The 13,767-nt window shown below is 41.1% G+C and overlaps 1 protein-coding gene across 10 annotated transcripts in view; it reads left to right on the forward strand.

Annotated features, from left to right (window-relative positions):
* rapgef1b (Rap guanine nucleotide exchange factor (GEF) 1b) overlaps positions 1-13,767 on the forward strand; it is an 87,821-nt gene that overhangs the window by 66,685 nt on the left and 7,369 nt on the right. For 7 of the 10 annotated variants that reach the window (XM_041811282.1, XM_041811284.1, XM_041811285.1 and 4 more), the window contains 6 exons: positions 5,497-5,643; positions 6,059-6,151; positions 7,013-7,098; positions 10,681-10,786; positions 11,498-11,573; positions 11,836-11,920. In XM_041811282.1, coding sequence (XP_041667216.1) covers positions 5,497-5,643; positions 6,059-6,151; positions 7,013-7,098; positions 10,681-10,786; positions 11,498-11,573; positions 11,836-11,920 — 593 coding nt within the window. The remainder of the gene's footprint in view (positions 1-5,496; positions 5,644-6,058; positions 6,152-7,012; positions 7,099-10,680; positions 10,787-11,497; positions 11,574-11,835; positions 11,921-13,767) is intronic. The other 3 variants (XM_041811289.1, XM_041811291.1, XM_041811290.1) reach the window with 2 other exon arrangements.

Here is a 13,767-nt window from a genome sequence, read left to right on the forward strand (position 1 = left end):
CCCTCTGCTTATTTTGGTAATGTCATCATAATATCAGAATTTAAACTTCATTATGTTAATAGGTGAGGCAAGTCAATCACAGAGTGTGGATGAGAATAAAATGTACTTAAGGTGTGAGGTGTAGGTTTCATTTAAAGGCACATGTGTTTTCATCCTGGATTTAAAAATGTTAACATTTGGGGCATATTTAATCTCTGTTGGCAGTTTGTTCCATTTGCGTGCAGCACAGCAGCTTAATGCTGCTTCAGCAGGGCTGTATGAGCTGAGATCTGAGGGACCTGCACATCATGTCAGACATGAATTCTGGACCCCTGCTGTTTATAACTTAAAAACTAATAAAACACTTTAAAATCTTCTGTAAATTAACTGGGAGCAAGTGCAAAGACTTTATAACTGGTGAAATGTGTTCAGTTTTCTTTGTCTTTGTCAGGAGTATAGTGATTGCATTTTGAATGAGCTGCAGCTGTTTCATGATCTGTTAGGAAGGCCTCTTAGAAGACAGTACAGTAATCTTTCCTGCCAGCATGGGCCAGCTTCTGTTCACTTTTTGAGAATTAAAAAACACCCTTTAATTCTGGTGGTGTTTTAAGTTGGTAAAATCCTGTTTAAGTCAGCTTCATGATCAGGCTTCATGCACTCGTTCTTAACATAAGATGTATGTATAAACTACCCATCATTGTGATGGTGTATTAGCGGCACTCTAGAAAAACTCATGAAGAGAGAGAGAAAGAGTTAATATTTAAGGAAAAATGATTTCTGAAGTTTAATAAGTTGTTGATTTATGAGTAAAAAATTGAAGATTTGAAGATTTTTTTTACTTATAAAGTCATAAATGAACGTGAAATAGAGCTAGGAGTTTTTGAGATTATAAAATCAAAAAAACTTGTGACTTTTTCCACTTTACGCTGTTGTAAATTTACAATTTTAACAACTTAAACTTTTTGAGTTTCTTATGTCAAAATTTAAGACTTTCTAAACTTTAAAATGCTGAGGTTTTTTTTTCTTTTAAATGTACGACTTTATAATGTCAAAAATGTAGTGTTGTTGTTTTTTTTTTTTTTTTTTTTTTTTTTTTTTTTTTTGATAAAAAAATAAAGTCCTCTTCATGATTTTTAAAACACATACGCACATCTAATTTTGACAGTGTCCAGTGAGTAGACTGGTAACACTCGACATTTAGACGGTGGTCAGGAGTTTGCCTGCATTTTTAAGCAGCTTCTTGTGTGGATCTCCAACCAGGTTGTTCAGGTGAAGTCACACCTTTATGATTAAGTGAAATGTAGTGCAGTCAAAGCCAAACTACCGGCCAGTTTCAAGTCTTTGACAGAGAACTGGAAAGTCCTCATTTTGACTTTTAGTTTTTGTTTCCTTTCTCAATAATTGATGTTTAATAAAATTTATAGAAGTACAATAATTCCCCAAAAATAAACTTAAGTGAAAGTAAAATTACTGAAATCAAATGGTACCCAAAAGTAATTTGTACAAATGTAATCAGTGGACAGATACACCACAGCAGAGTTTGAGGTGTTAAAAATATCTATATAGAAAGAATCACAGTCCTTCTTGACAGTCTCATTCCTTTATTCCTTCATGTACTAATCATGAAGGTCCTAAAATGACCCCAAGACTGATTCCAGTCTGTCAAATAACCAAAAAACAAGTAAAAAAACTTTTCACAGGAGCTTCAAGGCATTTATCTTGTTGGCCGTCATTTCCATGTGCTAGAAAAACATCTGAATATGAAAGAGATTTTAAAGTGAATGTTAGGACTACAATAAGAAACCACCTCTCCTTGTTAATAAATAAACTCCTGGTAAATAAATACTGAGTCATAAACTTAGGCCCTGACCCCTCTGCATATCCTCTGCAGCGATCCAGCGGTTTGTTGAGTATTTTTTAGGGGTTGACCCATGATGACCTCAAGGTGCGCGAGGCACCCTTAAGACACGTTCTGGATCTCCCTTAGGAGATCACGGGCAGAATACAGCACCAGATGGACCTGATGGAAAACACATTCCTCCAATTTCTTCCTCTCCTCTCCTCCTCTCACCTCCTCCGCCTCCTCTGGCGTCGGTCTCCATCCAAACTGTGATGTAACCTCCTCACTCACCTCCTCGTCTCCCATTTGTCTGATTCAGAGGAATGTTTGCATTCCTCAACTCATTGGAGCACGGTGCTTTCTTTTCAGGGAGGGGGAGCATGAGGAAGAGGAAAGAAAGCTGCTTTGCATAATAAGTGGGAAGAAATATTTAATAATTCATATTAGTATTTGAGTATATCCCTGTTTTCTGTGTGGGTGTTTCTGTTGTTAATACAGACAGGATTTCCCAAAGTGTATCAGTCTTTTCTTAGAAAAAGGGGAGAGCGAGGGGCCTCAGTTTCCAGAGGATCCTGCGTGTCTGTGCATGATCACGTGCATGCGTTCGGTGTGTTTATCAGTGATCTGTATATGTGTGCCTCCATGCTGGTATGCTGGGACAGGGCTGATATGTGAAACGTGCTAGGACAGGTTAGCACTGCAGACAGGCATCTCCTCACACACAAACACACACAGCAGTGTTCAGTTTGACTGAAAATGTGACTAAAAAAGGTCATCAGCTACCTTTTTTCCATAGAGATGACGAAGCTAAGGCTAGCTAAAGTTGATCTTTGGAGATAAAAACTGATGAAAAGTATGTTTAGTTTAGTCAAAATGAGACTAAAATGTTAGGGCGGGACTGTTGAACATTAAAATCTATGATATTTCCCAGCTAGGCATGTCAGTATTTTACCAGCATGTGAATTTAAGCAGCTATTTCTAAACTAGTCTTTAGATTTGAATGCCTGTTTAGTCTCAGTCACGTTTTAGCTATTTCCACCCTTTATAGTTTTAGTCTAGTCTCAGTTAGTTCAGGTTTAGTCTATAAAAAGTCCTCCAGAACTGGGCTTAACACATTTAGTCATGTGCTATATGGACAAAAGTATTGGGCCACCTAACCGTTGCACCAATATTGCAATTGTGATTTAATATGCGTTTTATTCTTAGGTTAATCTTCATAAATTCAAGCAATAAATAATTCCATAAATAAGACCAGAAGCAATTAATCCATAGTAGCATGAATCTGAATATGAGGGTGCAACAAGCTTTAAGCTATAAAGGAGACGGCTGGGGTGGAGGAGGTGAGGCTGGCTATCAGCTGATCGCAGCTGGGTTATGACTTTCGTGAAGTAACGCTAGGCTTCATCAGTTTTAGATAAAATGAGCTAACTCTTTTTGCCCATATTGCAAATGTGATGTCATTTGCTTTGTTTAAGGGCATTAACATTTTTATGTCACTCATTTTGATTAAGAAAAAACAAACACAAAACATGAAGAGGAGGATTTCTGTAAACATAAAACCTCTGCCGCAGCAAAGAATTGATTTATTAACTGGTATTTTGACATATTTCAAGTTAAAGAAATATTGCAACTTCCGTGCAGCAGGCCATATTGCGATTTAATCTAACTTGCAATTAATTGCCCAGCCGTAGCAGGTACTCAAATGACATTGTCTCCAAATACACGTACTTTGGTATGCCGTTGGCCTCCTTTTGCAGCTGTAACAGCCTCCTCTCTTGCAGTGTTTCTGTGGGAATGTATGCCCATTCATTCTATAGGGCACTTACAAAGTCCGGCACTGATGTTGGACAAGAAGGTCTGGCTCACAATATCCATTCCAGTCCATTCCAAAGGTGCTCAATGGGGTTGAGATCAGGGCTCAGTGCAGGCTCTTCAACATCCAAACTCATCAAACCATGTCTGTAGGTACAGTACTGACTGAGGTACAGTCATGTTGGAATAGAAAAAGGCCTTCTCCGGACTGTTGCCACACAGTTGGAAGCATAGCATCGTCCAAACTGTCTTGGTATGCTGAAGTGTTAAGACTGGCCTTCACTGGAGATAAGGGGCTGAGCCCAGACCCTGACAAACAGCCCCATACCATTATCCCTCCTCCACCAAACTTCACAGTTGGAACAATGCAGCCAGACATGGTGATGTTCTCCCGGAATCTGCTGAACCCAGACGCGTGATTCGCCACTCCACAGAACACGTTTCCACTGCTCCATTGTCCCGTGTAGGTGGGCTCTACACCAGTGGTTCTTAACTGGTCTAGCCCGCACCAGTTTCTTCACTGACAAATCAGGACCCAAAATTGAAAAAAATATGTACATATATATGTATATTCAATAAATATTTTTGCAGTTTGAATATTGGATAGAACAAAATATGTGACTGTTAAAAAGAGACACCCCCCCCCCATGAAAACATGTATTTTTTTTTCCAATATCAAAGGATTTTGAGAAATTAACTCATTATCATGGGAAAAGCGAAGATGTTTTTTTAAGAACAGGAGACAAATTAGTTGAAATATTGAGAAACATTTACATTAACCCATTATTATGATGAAACACAGTAAAATAACATGTATGGATGCGTGGCCACCAAGGACTGCAGTACTTCTCAGATCTTTCACTACCATTTTTCCCCAGATACTTGTCATGACCTACTGGAAACGGCTTCGCGACCCACTTTTGGGTCCTGACCCACCAGTTGAGAACCACTGCTTTACACCACTTCATCCAACGTTTGGTGTCTGTCTTGCATGCAGATGCTCGGTCATGGAAACCCATTCGTGAAGCTCCTGCTGCACAGTTTTAGTGCCTACATTAATGCCTGTGGAAGTTCAGAACTCTTCCACTTCATGGCTGGGTTGCTGTTGTTCCTAAACGCTTCCACTTTCTAACAGTATCACTTACAGCTGACTGTTAAATATCCAGCAGGGGTTAAATTCCACCAGGAATTTTTGTGCAAAGGTAGCGTCCATCACAGTACCACACTTAAAGTCCCTGAGCTCTGCAGAACAACTCATTTAGGATCACAGATGTTTGCAGATAGGCGGCATGGCTATGATTTTATACACCTGTGGCAACAGGTCTGATTGAAGCACCTGAACTCAATCATTAACAGGCGTGGCCAAATACTTTTGTCCATATAGTGTCGTTTTAGTCAATGAATTAGTCTGATTAAATTTGCTCAAAGACAAAATGTGTTGTAACTGAAAGGAAAGGCTAAAATGTACGCACTTTTTACTAAAATGTTAAAAATGAGCAAAACTAAAGAACACATGAAGACATAACATACTCAGCGATGATGCTAGCTTATCTGTCTGTCTTGTTAAACATTTATTTCTTATCTCTGGATATGTTTCATCTGGTGCCATGATTGTATTTCTTGGATGTGCCGTGCTTGTGTGCGTTTTCATGTTAAGACTCATCCCCCTCATCGTCCACGCTTCACGGAGGTGTCGGAGAACGATGTGACTTTTCTTTTCCCACCTCTGCTTCCTATAACTCAGCTTCTTTTTCTTCTAGCTGCTCTGTCTTCACCTCTTTAATCCTTTACTCCTGCCTTTTTTTATTTCATTTTCTTTCTCTTTTTTTTTTTTTTCCTGCTTTCCTTCTTTCCACCAATCGCAGAGCTTGGACCAGGTTGCCTTGACCAACGCCACCATTCTGGATGGCGGCGGGGGCGGGCCCAACGGTTCCCTGGCCGGCTCGCTGGGCTCTGTGGCTGTCTGTCTTCCTTCTGAGTCCTCTCTCACTGACTCTCTCCACACCTCAGCGGTGAGCTCACGTAGATGTGCGGACGCAGGGCTGATAATAAAATGCTGCCGGAGCCTTTCCCTTGGCAGATTCGCGTTAGATTATAGCCGTTTGTTGTCCCGTTCTGTTGCACAGATGATAAAACAGTGACTCATTCTGTTGTTGTGATTATCACTGCCTACAAACTGTCTGCTGTCTGGTCTTAAAAGAATCCCAGTAGAGCATGTTGCACTGCTTTTTAAAGTATTATTACCTCTGTAAATGATGCTCTCCAGTGCCACCTGGTGGCCGCCTTGAAAACACACCGCCCACTGTACACAAATCAAAACTCTTGCCTAGCTGCTGTCTCTCCTCCTTATTATGGCCACATATTCACTCTGTGCCCCCTCTCCGCCACCTCACGCCTGGGTTTGTGTCCCTCCTGTCTCCTCCGTAGAGCGAGAGCGCGAATGACGAGGGCGGGGAGGGGGAGTACGTCAACTTGTACTCATCCAGCCAGGCCAACGGGGAGCTGCCTCTCTCCCTCAGAGTAAGTAGCTGACCGAACCGCCACACAGGAGGATGAAAGGTCAATTCCATTTACACGCCGCTCCATCGCTCCAGGATATGAATCAATTTGAAGTCAGGAGGCCCGTTTTTCATCCATCTGTTGCCTTCCGCAGCTCTCATTGATTCATCTCGTGAAGCGATGGCGCCTAAATGGAATGTGAATGCAGACCAAACCTGATTGAGCATGACTTCAGGTTCACGGGTTTGCCTGCAAGAGGACTTTCAGTGTCTGTGGGGAGAGAAAAACAAAGATGTGCGTCTGTTTTGTGTGTCCTCTTGCTCTCTCCCTCTCTCTTTGGCTGCGCTTTAACCGTAACAAGCATTTAACCTTGTTCTGATCTAACATCTGACATGTGGCTGCTCCTTAAGGGATTCTCAATGGTTCACCGGTTTTCAATTTTCCAATAACATTCTCCATAACAGCTTATGCGCATGTGTGACAGCATAAGTGTGCGTGACGGTGTTTCTCTGGGATCATGTGTGCATTCAGGGTGTCGCGTGTAAGTGAGAGGATCTGTGATTGTGTTTGTAGTTTTACATTTGGTGCAGGCTCTGTGTGTGACTTCAACCCTCTGGTGTCTCTCTGAATCGAGCTTTCCCCGCTCGTACTGAAGGAAAACTTCATCTCCCAACACTAATTAGATTAACATCCAAATCGTGACTGTGACATTTGTACAAAGTGTCCATCCTCCTCTCCACCAGGAGTGTAGCATGCACACTGGTGGTTCATACGATCTCATTAATACTCATCCGTCTGTCACAGCATGGAATCATTCACCGGTGGTGATCCGTGCAACCTACAGCGCAGATGTTGATTATTGTTTTTCCCTTCATCAATCAGGAAACGATCACAGCTGATGATGTACTCCAAGACCCCGCCCCTCAGATGCCCAACAGCAACAGCAAAGAGGCTTTGGACAAGGAGAGGTAAGCTACGTAACACCTGTCACATACTCAGTGTGAATGATAGCTGCTGTATTTCAGGGTAGCAGTATCAGGAGATAGTTGCTAAAACCTTGTCTGCCAATATTTACAATCAGCAGAATATATGAACAATGATTGCCAATGGGAATGGATGTGAAGCTAGCAGTTAGCACTGAAATGCCTCCAAGGCAGATTTCCTTTTCAGTCTGGCACTCATGTCTGCAACGTAAACCGTCATTTCTTTTTTCCATGTACTCCTGCTCCTTTTAGCAGCATTACCTCAAAGAAGACAGAAATTTGAAAGTGATTTACTCATAGTTAAAGGAAATAAAGTTTGATCAAATATGATGGTGCAGATTTGTAAAAAGTAAAGTCAAACTTTGTCAGATCTGTCATCAAGAGGGGAAGAAAACATATTTTTCAGCCTTTATTTTATTTTATTCTAATTTATTTTATTTTTTGGGTTTATGCCAGGGGTGTCCAAACTATGGCACAGGGGCCAAATGCAGCCCACAGTCCATTTTTGATTGGCACTTGGCAAATTATTGATATAAAATGAAATATGGCCCCCATTTGAACATTAACATTGTGCTTGGCTGTATTGAACTTCATAGTTTCAGCACAAGGCAGTGCAACTTGTTAATTCGGTTAACAAACATTTTGACAAAAAAGTGTACTTTTTTATGACTAGATTGGGGAAAACACTGTTAAGAGTGACACATTTGCAACCTAAATAATTATTATTTAAAACTCCCTGATTGATTACAGCAACAAATAACAGAACCAGTAACATTTCAGGGGCAGAGCCAGTGGTAGCCGTGGCCGGACAGGGCCTTCTGAAATCTGATTGGCCTCCTTGTCAGCAGTTAACAAGCCATTTGGGCCTACTCAGTAACTTTGCATATTTTAACCTACATTAGATTGGCTTTAAATATCCTCAAGGTGAGGAATATGAAAGTGGCCCCATCATCCTAATATATTTCTGTATGTGGAAAAAGTTTGGACACCTCTGGTTTATGCACTTTTTGGGGACTTTTTTAAAACGTATTCTTATTGTCCAGTGATGCAGTCCTTACATTTGCGTGTAAGAAAAAGAAATGGTACATTATCACAAGATTATGCATACACTCCCTGTGTACCTTAATCCAAACTCTAGGTCTTTGTCATATCTGTTGACATGCACTGGTGTGCTTTGAGGCAAGTCTAGGTGTGCCATATGAATTTTTCTAACTATACGTCATTACTAAGACTATGCAACAATTAAAGATACTATAACCAATGTCCTTACTGCATGCAGCCATCAGACATTGCATTGCATCATGCAGCATTGCATGCTCACTGTCTTATCTGTTAAATATGTCCTGTAAATTGACTGTTACCCACATGTAAAAATAAGATTTTTCATCCTTTTACTTAGAAAAGTGGTTCTCAGCTGGTCCGGCCTCAGGAGCCACAAGTCTGTCTTACTACAAATCACAACCCAAGTTTCCAAAAAAATTTCAACAACACATGTTTAGCTAATTGAATATATTGCCACTTTGGACCAAAATACATGATATGAAAAAGAAAAGGGACAAAACTGACAGGTTTTCACCCTCTTTCCCCATCATTATGTGTAATTTTTTGCCAATTTTCCAGAGATGTTGAGAAATGACTTTATTATCATGGGACCAGTAGCTGTTGCATTGCAAGAAAAGGAGATAAACAAGCTGAAATATTGATCAAACATTTAAATTTACCTAATTTCACAGTAAAACAGGGTAAAATAAAAGGTATCAATGCATGTCCAATAAGGACTTCAGGACTTGTTTCCACCAGTTTTTTTTTTTATTTTATTTTATTTTTTTACAGACACCTTGTTGCGACACACTGAAAACTGCTCCACGACCTAATTTTAGATCCCGACCCACTAGTTTAGAGCCATTGACTTAGAAAGTGGAGAATCAGAGGTGTGTTGCCTCTAATGGCTGTGAGCCGCATAGCTTTGTCTCAGTGTTAGCACAAGTCAGACCATAAAATTTCATAAATGGATCTGGAGAATATCCATGCATCACAAACTCCACTTTGTAAAAGAAGCGAACACTTTTCAGTAGTGAAAAAAAAACGGAAGAAAATTAAGAACATCTTCTGGTAGGACACTCCTGGTGCCTGGTCATCCTCTTTTCTTGTTACTTGTCAATCTCAATGCGAGCGACAGAGGAAAACAAGAACAGGATGACCGGGGATAAACCTTGCGCCACTGAGTTGCATTGCACTCCGTCACTCACAGGCTGTGAAGATACTACGAAAGGAAACTGTGTAACCAAACAGATTCTGTAGCTGGCGCTCGCTCACATTGCATGTAGTTGGGGAGACTTTAGCTTGATTTTTGGTGTGTCTTGGGCAAAAGAAAAGTTTTAAAGCCACTGCTATATACCTATAGAGAGAAAGTAATGCAGAGAGAAAAATAAATAATAATAATGATAACACATCTAAAGTGGCAGTTTTTTATTTTCCAGTTTGCAAATGACAACGTCCATGTATTAAGGAGAAGCAGGAAAAAAAGGGGACATGATTGCTAAAAAATTTAAAAGACTGCACTCCCTCATTGTGCAATGTTTACTGAATCAGGTCTAAGAGCATTAACATATTCCACCCACTTTGCCCAATGCATTTTGAATTTTTCCAGTTTTAAATTAGCAGAAAAAGTGATCTTTCCATCTTGTCAATCTCCATCGTCACATCTAACCAGTTATTTATTATAGGTTCAACAGGTGTCAACCGTCTTTTGGTAAGAGCCTTCTTACCTGCTGTCAACAAAACAGCTAAAACAGCTCAAATAATTATCAATACCTTTACTTCGGGGGAGATCTGATACAGATATATGGTTTTTAAATCAAAGGGTATTTTTATCATTTTAAAATGTTTTGTATCGCTGTATTTCTTTCCGAAAAATATGAAAATACATTTTGACAACCACATTTCCTCCAACATTGAGAGCTGCAGTTGTCATATTTTGCTTCATATGCAAAGTGATTAAAAAAAAACAGACAATGTTATCCCAGCAAAATTCATTCCATGCATGAGGGGAAAAAACTTTAAAATGAACGTTTTGTGAATGGACATGACAGTGTCAAGCAGATTTGTGTCCCAGGCTTAAATGTTTGTCCTTTAATTGGTTGTTAGCTGTGTTTTATGCAGATATCTGTTGACACAGGCAAATAAATCATGGTTAGATTACTGCTGATGGGAGCTAGGGTGTAATTTGTGAGGCAAAGGGTCCACCCACTTGTTGTTTACATGCAGTGTGCATGTGATTGGTCTTTACTGTTTAGACAAAAATTAAAACCGGAGCACAGAACATGCTGAAAATCCTGACCCTTGTGTACAGATTACACATCTTTATTTGGAACCTGTGAATGGGGATTAGTGCAGGATAAGATCAGAAAAGAAAGAAGATGTACCATTTTGTCCCAAGGGATGCCAAAATTGACCCAAAGGATATTACGCAGGAGCTTCCAGATTTTCCAGAGACATGGCTGTAATTATTGCCGTAAAATAACCGTTGAGTTTTCTGCGCTAATGTTGATTTCCTGTTTGTTTTAGGCGGCAAAAGTCGACCGAGTCTGCTGGGAGCGATGAGGAAGACGTGGATGAGCTCTCCCTCATAGATCACAAGGAGATTATGAGCAGAATAACACTAAAACAGGAGGTATGCCAAACACCTGTGCTGCTGCTTCATGCTTTTATTTTGAGGGAATGTGGTGTGATAGATGAGTTCAGCACCAGCATGCAGAGCACATGTATCCTGTTAGTGCAGTGCTGACTAAAGGTCACCGTGTCACTCTGATGTGAAATCAGTTGCTGAGACCCATCACTGATATCCAGTGCTGCCCTCTGGTGTCAAACCACATGAACTGCAATGCTTAGAATTGACAAAACCACCCTCCTTCTCCTCCTCCTACGCCTCCCTCCTCCTCCTGCTTTGTCCCGTGTGGTGCAGTCTGATGGACAGATGTGTAGAAATGCTGCACGCCAACCTGCAAGGTTAGGGCCGACGTGACGGCGCTGATTTAGAGGCGAGATGTGACAGGATCAGAAGTGGAAAGGAAGGAAGATTCATAGCCTTGGAGGACATTTTTAGAGCTGTTGCAGGAGACGTATTGCAGTGGTGAGGTTTTTATCATACACAAGTCTGACTTTTTCTTCGTCATCAGAGGAGCTGGTGCAGGACGGGGAGAGGTGGGGGCCTTTAGAGAGGAGGGGGGAGCAAAAAAAAAAAAGAAAACAGGCAGAAGAGAGGAGCTACATTTTGGGCTAGACTGCATCACTACCCATCAGCTGTAACCAGTCTTTCCTCTCCTGCTTTCACGTCTCTCTTTTAATGTGTCATTTACTTTAATTTTCTGCTTTTTTTTCTCAGAACGATGACGGCCCTGACGTCCGTGCCGGATCAGGAGATATTCTATTAGTCCACGCTACAGAAACAGACCGCAAAGGTACAGTACTGAACACAGGGCAGTATGTCAGTGTGCTTCGGGGTCACCGGTGCAGTCAAAGATGGTTTATTTGTACAGTGAAATTCTGTAGATTGACGAAGGCGTCTGGGATCTGAGGAGCATTTTAAACAGCCTCAGCCTCTCTCTTTCTTGCTGTGTGTCAGTCTGGATATGTAACCTTCACATCTGATTGTGTTTCCAGCTTAATTAGGTTCTCTGATGCTCTTCAACTGCTGTTTTTTTCTCTGTTTCTCTCTGACAGATCTCGTTTTGTACTGTGAAGCCTTTCTGACTACATATAGGACTTTTATAACCCCCGAGGACCTCATTAAGAAGCTACACTACAGATATCCTTTTCAGATCACTCCACATGTCACTGGGAGCTTAATCGTCGATACGCTGATGGAAAGCTGTTTTTCTTGCTTAATGATTTCTATTTAAATCTTTATTTACTGAGGAAAAACCCCCTTTTTATGTTTGCTTTAAGAGGCAAACATTCAGAGATTTAGAGCTTCAGCACAATCCTAATCCTGTCATGATGGATGCTAAATTACTGAAAGTTTGAGTTTTTGCCTTGCTTAATGGCGTCTCAAGAGGGCGATTTAGCCCAACATTGTCCCTTCATTTTTTCACTTCTAAGATCTGAAGAGCTGGGCCAAACTTCCCCGCATTATTGTCAGTGTTAATCTGTGGTTGTCAACTAAATTTTCTACTTTGACACCAAAATGAAATGATATTGACATGTTTCAGTATGACAGCAACAAAAATAGAAGCCCTAGCCTCTCATTATCTCTAAAGCAAGCAAACTACTGCACACTTTCTAAATGCATAAATGCAACATCTCTCTTTTTACTTGCTGCAGCTTTTGGTTAAAAATACAGTGCATTCAGACCTCCTTCACTTCTAACTATTCTGCTATTTTGCAGCTTGACATTACAGTCAGGAAACAACATCTGTGCTAAATTAAATTGATTGCACATGATTTGGAAAGACACATACCTCTCTCACTGCTGATAATTCATATCAGAGCAAAAACCAAGCCATGAGGTCAAAGGAACTGCCTGCAGAGCTCAGAGACAGGATTGTTGACTCCATAATTCACAACTGGATGAAGTTCAGCAAAACCAGGACTCTTCCAAGAGCTGGTCGTCCGGCCGAACTGAGCAATCAGGGGAAAAGGGTCTTCATAGGAGAGGTGACCAAGAACCTGACGGTCACTCTGACTGAGCTCCAGAGATCCTGTATTGGATGGGGCAAAGTTCCAGAAGGACAACCATCACTGCTAACCTGGCACACCAGATTGATTTGTTTCACACATTCATCTGGAAAACCACTAATACACAGCGTTTGGGAAAGGACAGAGCCTTTGAAAAAAAACTTGGAGGGTGATTGGATGAACGCTCTGTCTGTCACATCTTTACGGGCCAATCAGAGCAACAAAACATGTGACATAGCTGCCAGCGAGCTGCGCCCCTACCGAAGGAGTAAACTTTATTAAAGCTGCATAATGCGAATCATAATGACTATAGACATGTCACCACATGACTTTTGTCGTTTTTGAAAAGAAAATAACTCACTACTGTTCTTTGTTCTTCTTTTAACAAAGAAATGTCAAGTTCTGATAAAATTGGCGCTTTAGCAGCATCCACGCTAATGTCTTCCACCATAATTGCACCGGCCTCTTGTTGCTGCTTGCTTATGGCATGACCCTGCCATGTCTGAAAGTACTGCCCCTTGGCTCTAATTGGTCTTTTCACTTTCTAACCAGGCCAAAATGGTTCAGACGGGAGCTTTGCAAGATGTATTCGCCAGTGAGAACACGGAAACGGTTGCATCTATCTGCTATGCAAGCCTACATCACTGCAACCCTGCACTGATTGGTGATTTGGTGAAGAACACATGACAGCCTGCTTGGAGTCTGCAAAAAACTTTTGCACTGAGGAGTGGCTTCCGTCTAGCTACTCTGCCATAAAGCCCTTTTCAGCAGAGGACTGAAGTGATGGGTGTACTTCTGGAACTTAATTCCATTGATCTCCACACAGGATCTCTGGAGCTCAGTCAGACGGACCATCAAGTTCTTGGTCACCTCTCTTACTAAGACCCTTCCTCGATTGCTCAGTTTGGCTGGATGACCAGCTCTTGGAAGAGTCCTGGTTGTGCCAAAATTCCTCCATTTGGGAATTATGGAGGTTAT

The sequence above is a fragment of the Cheilinus undulatus genome, linkage group 17 (assembly GCF_018320785.1).
Source record: "Cheilinus undulatus linkage group 17, ASM1832078v1, whole genome shotgun sequence".
Lineage (NCBI taxonomy): Eukaryota > Metazoa > Chordata > Actinopteri > Labriformes > Labridae > Cheilinus > Cheilinus undulatus.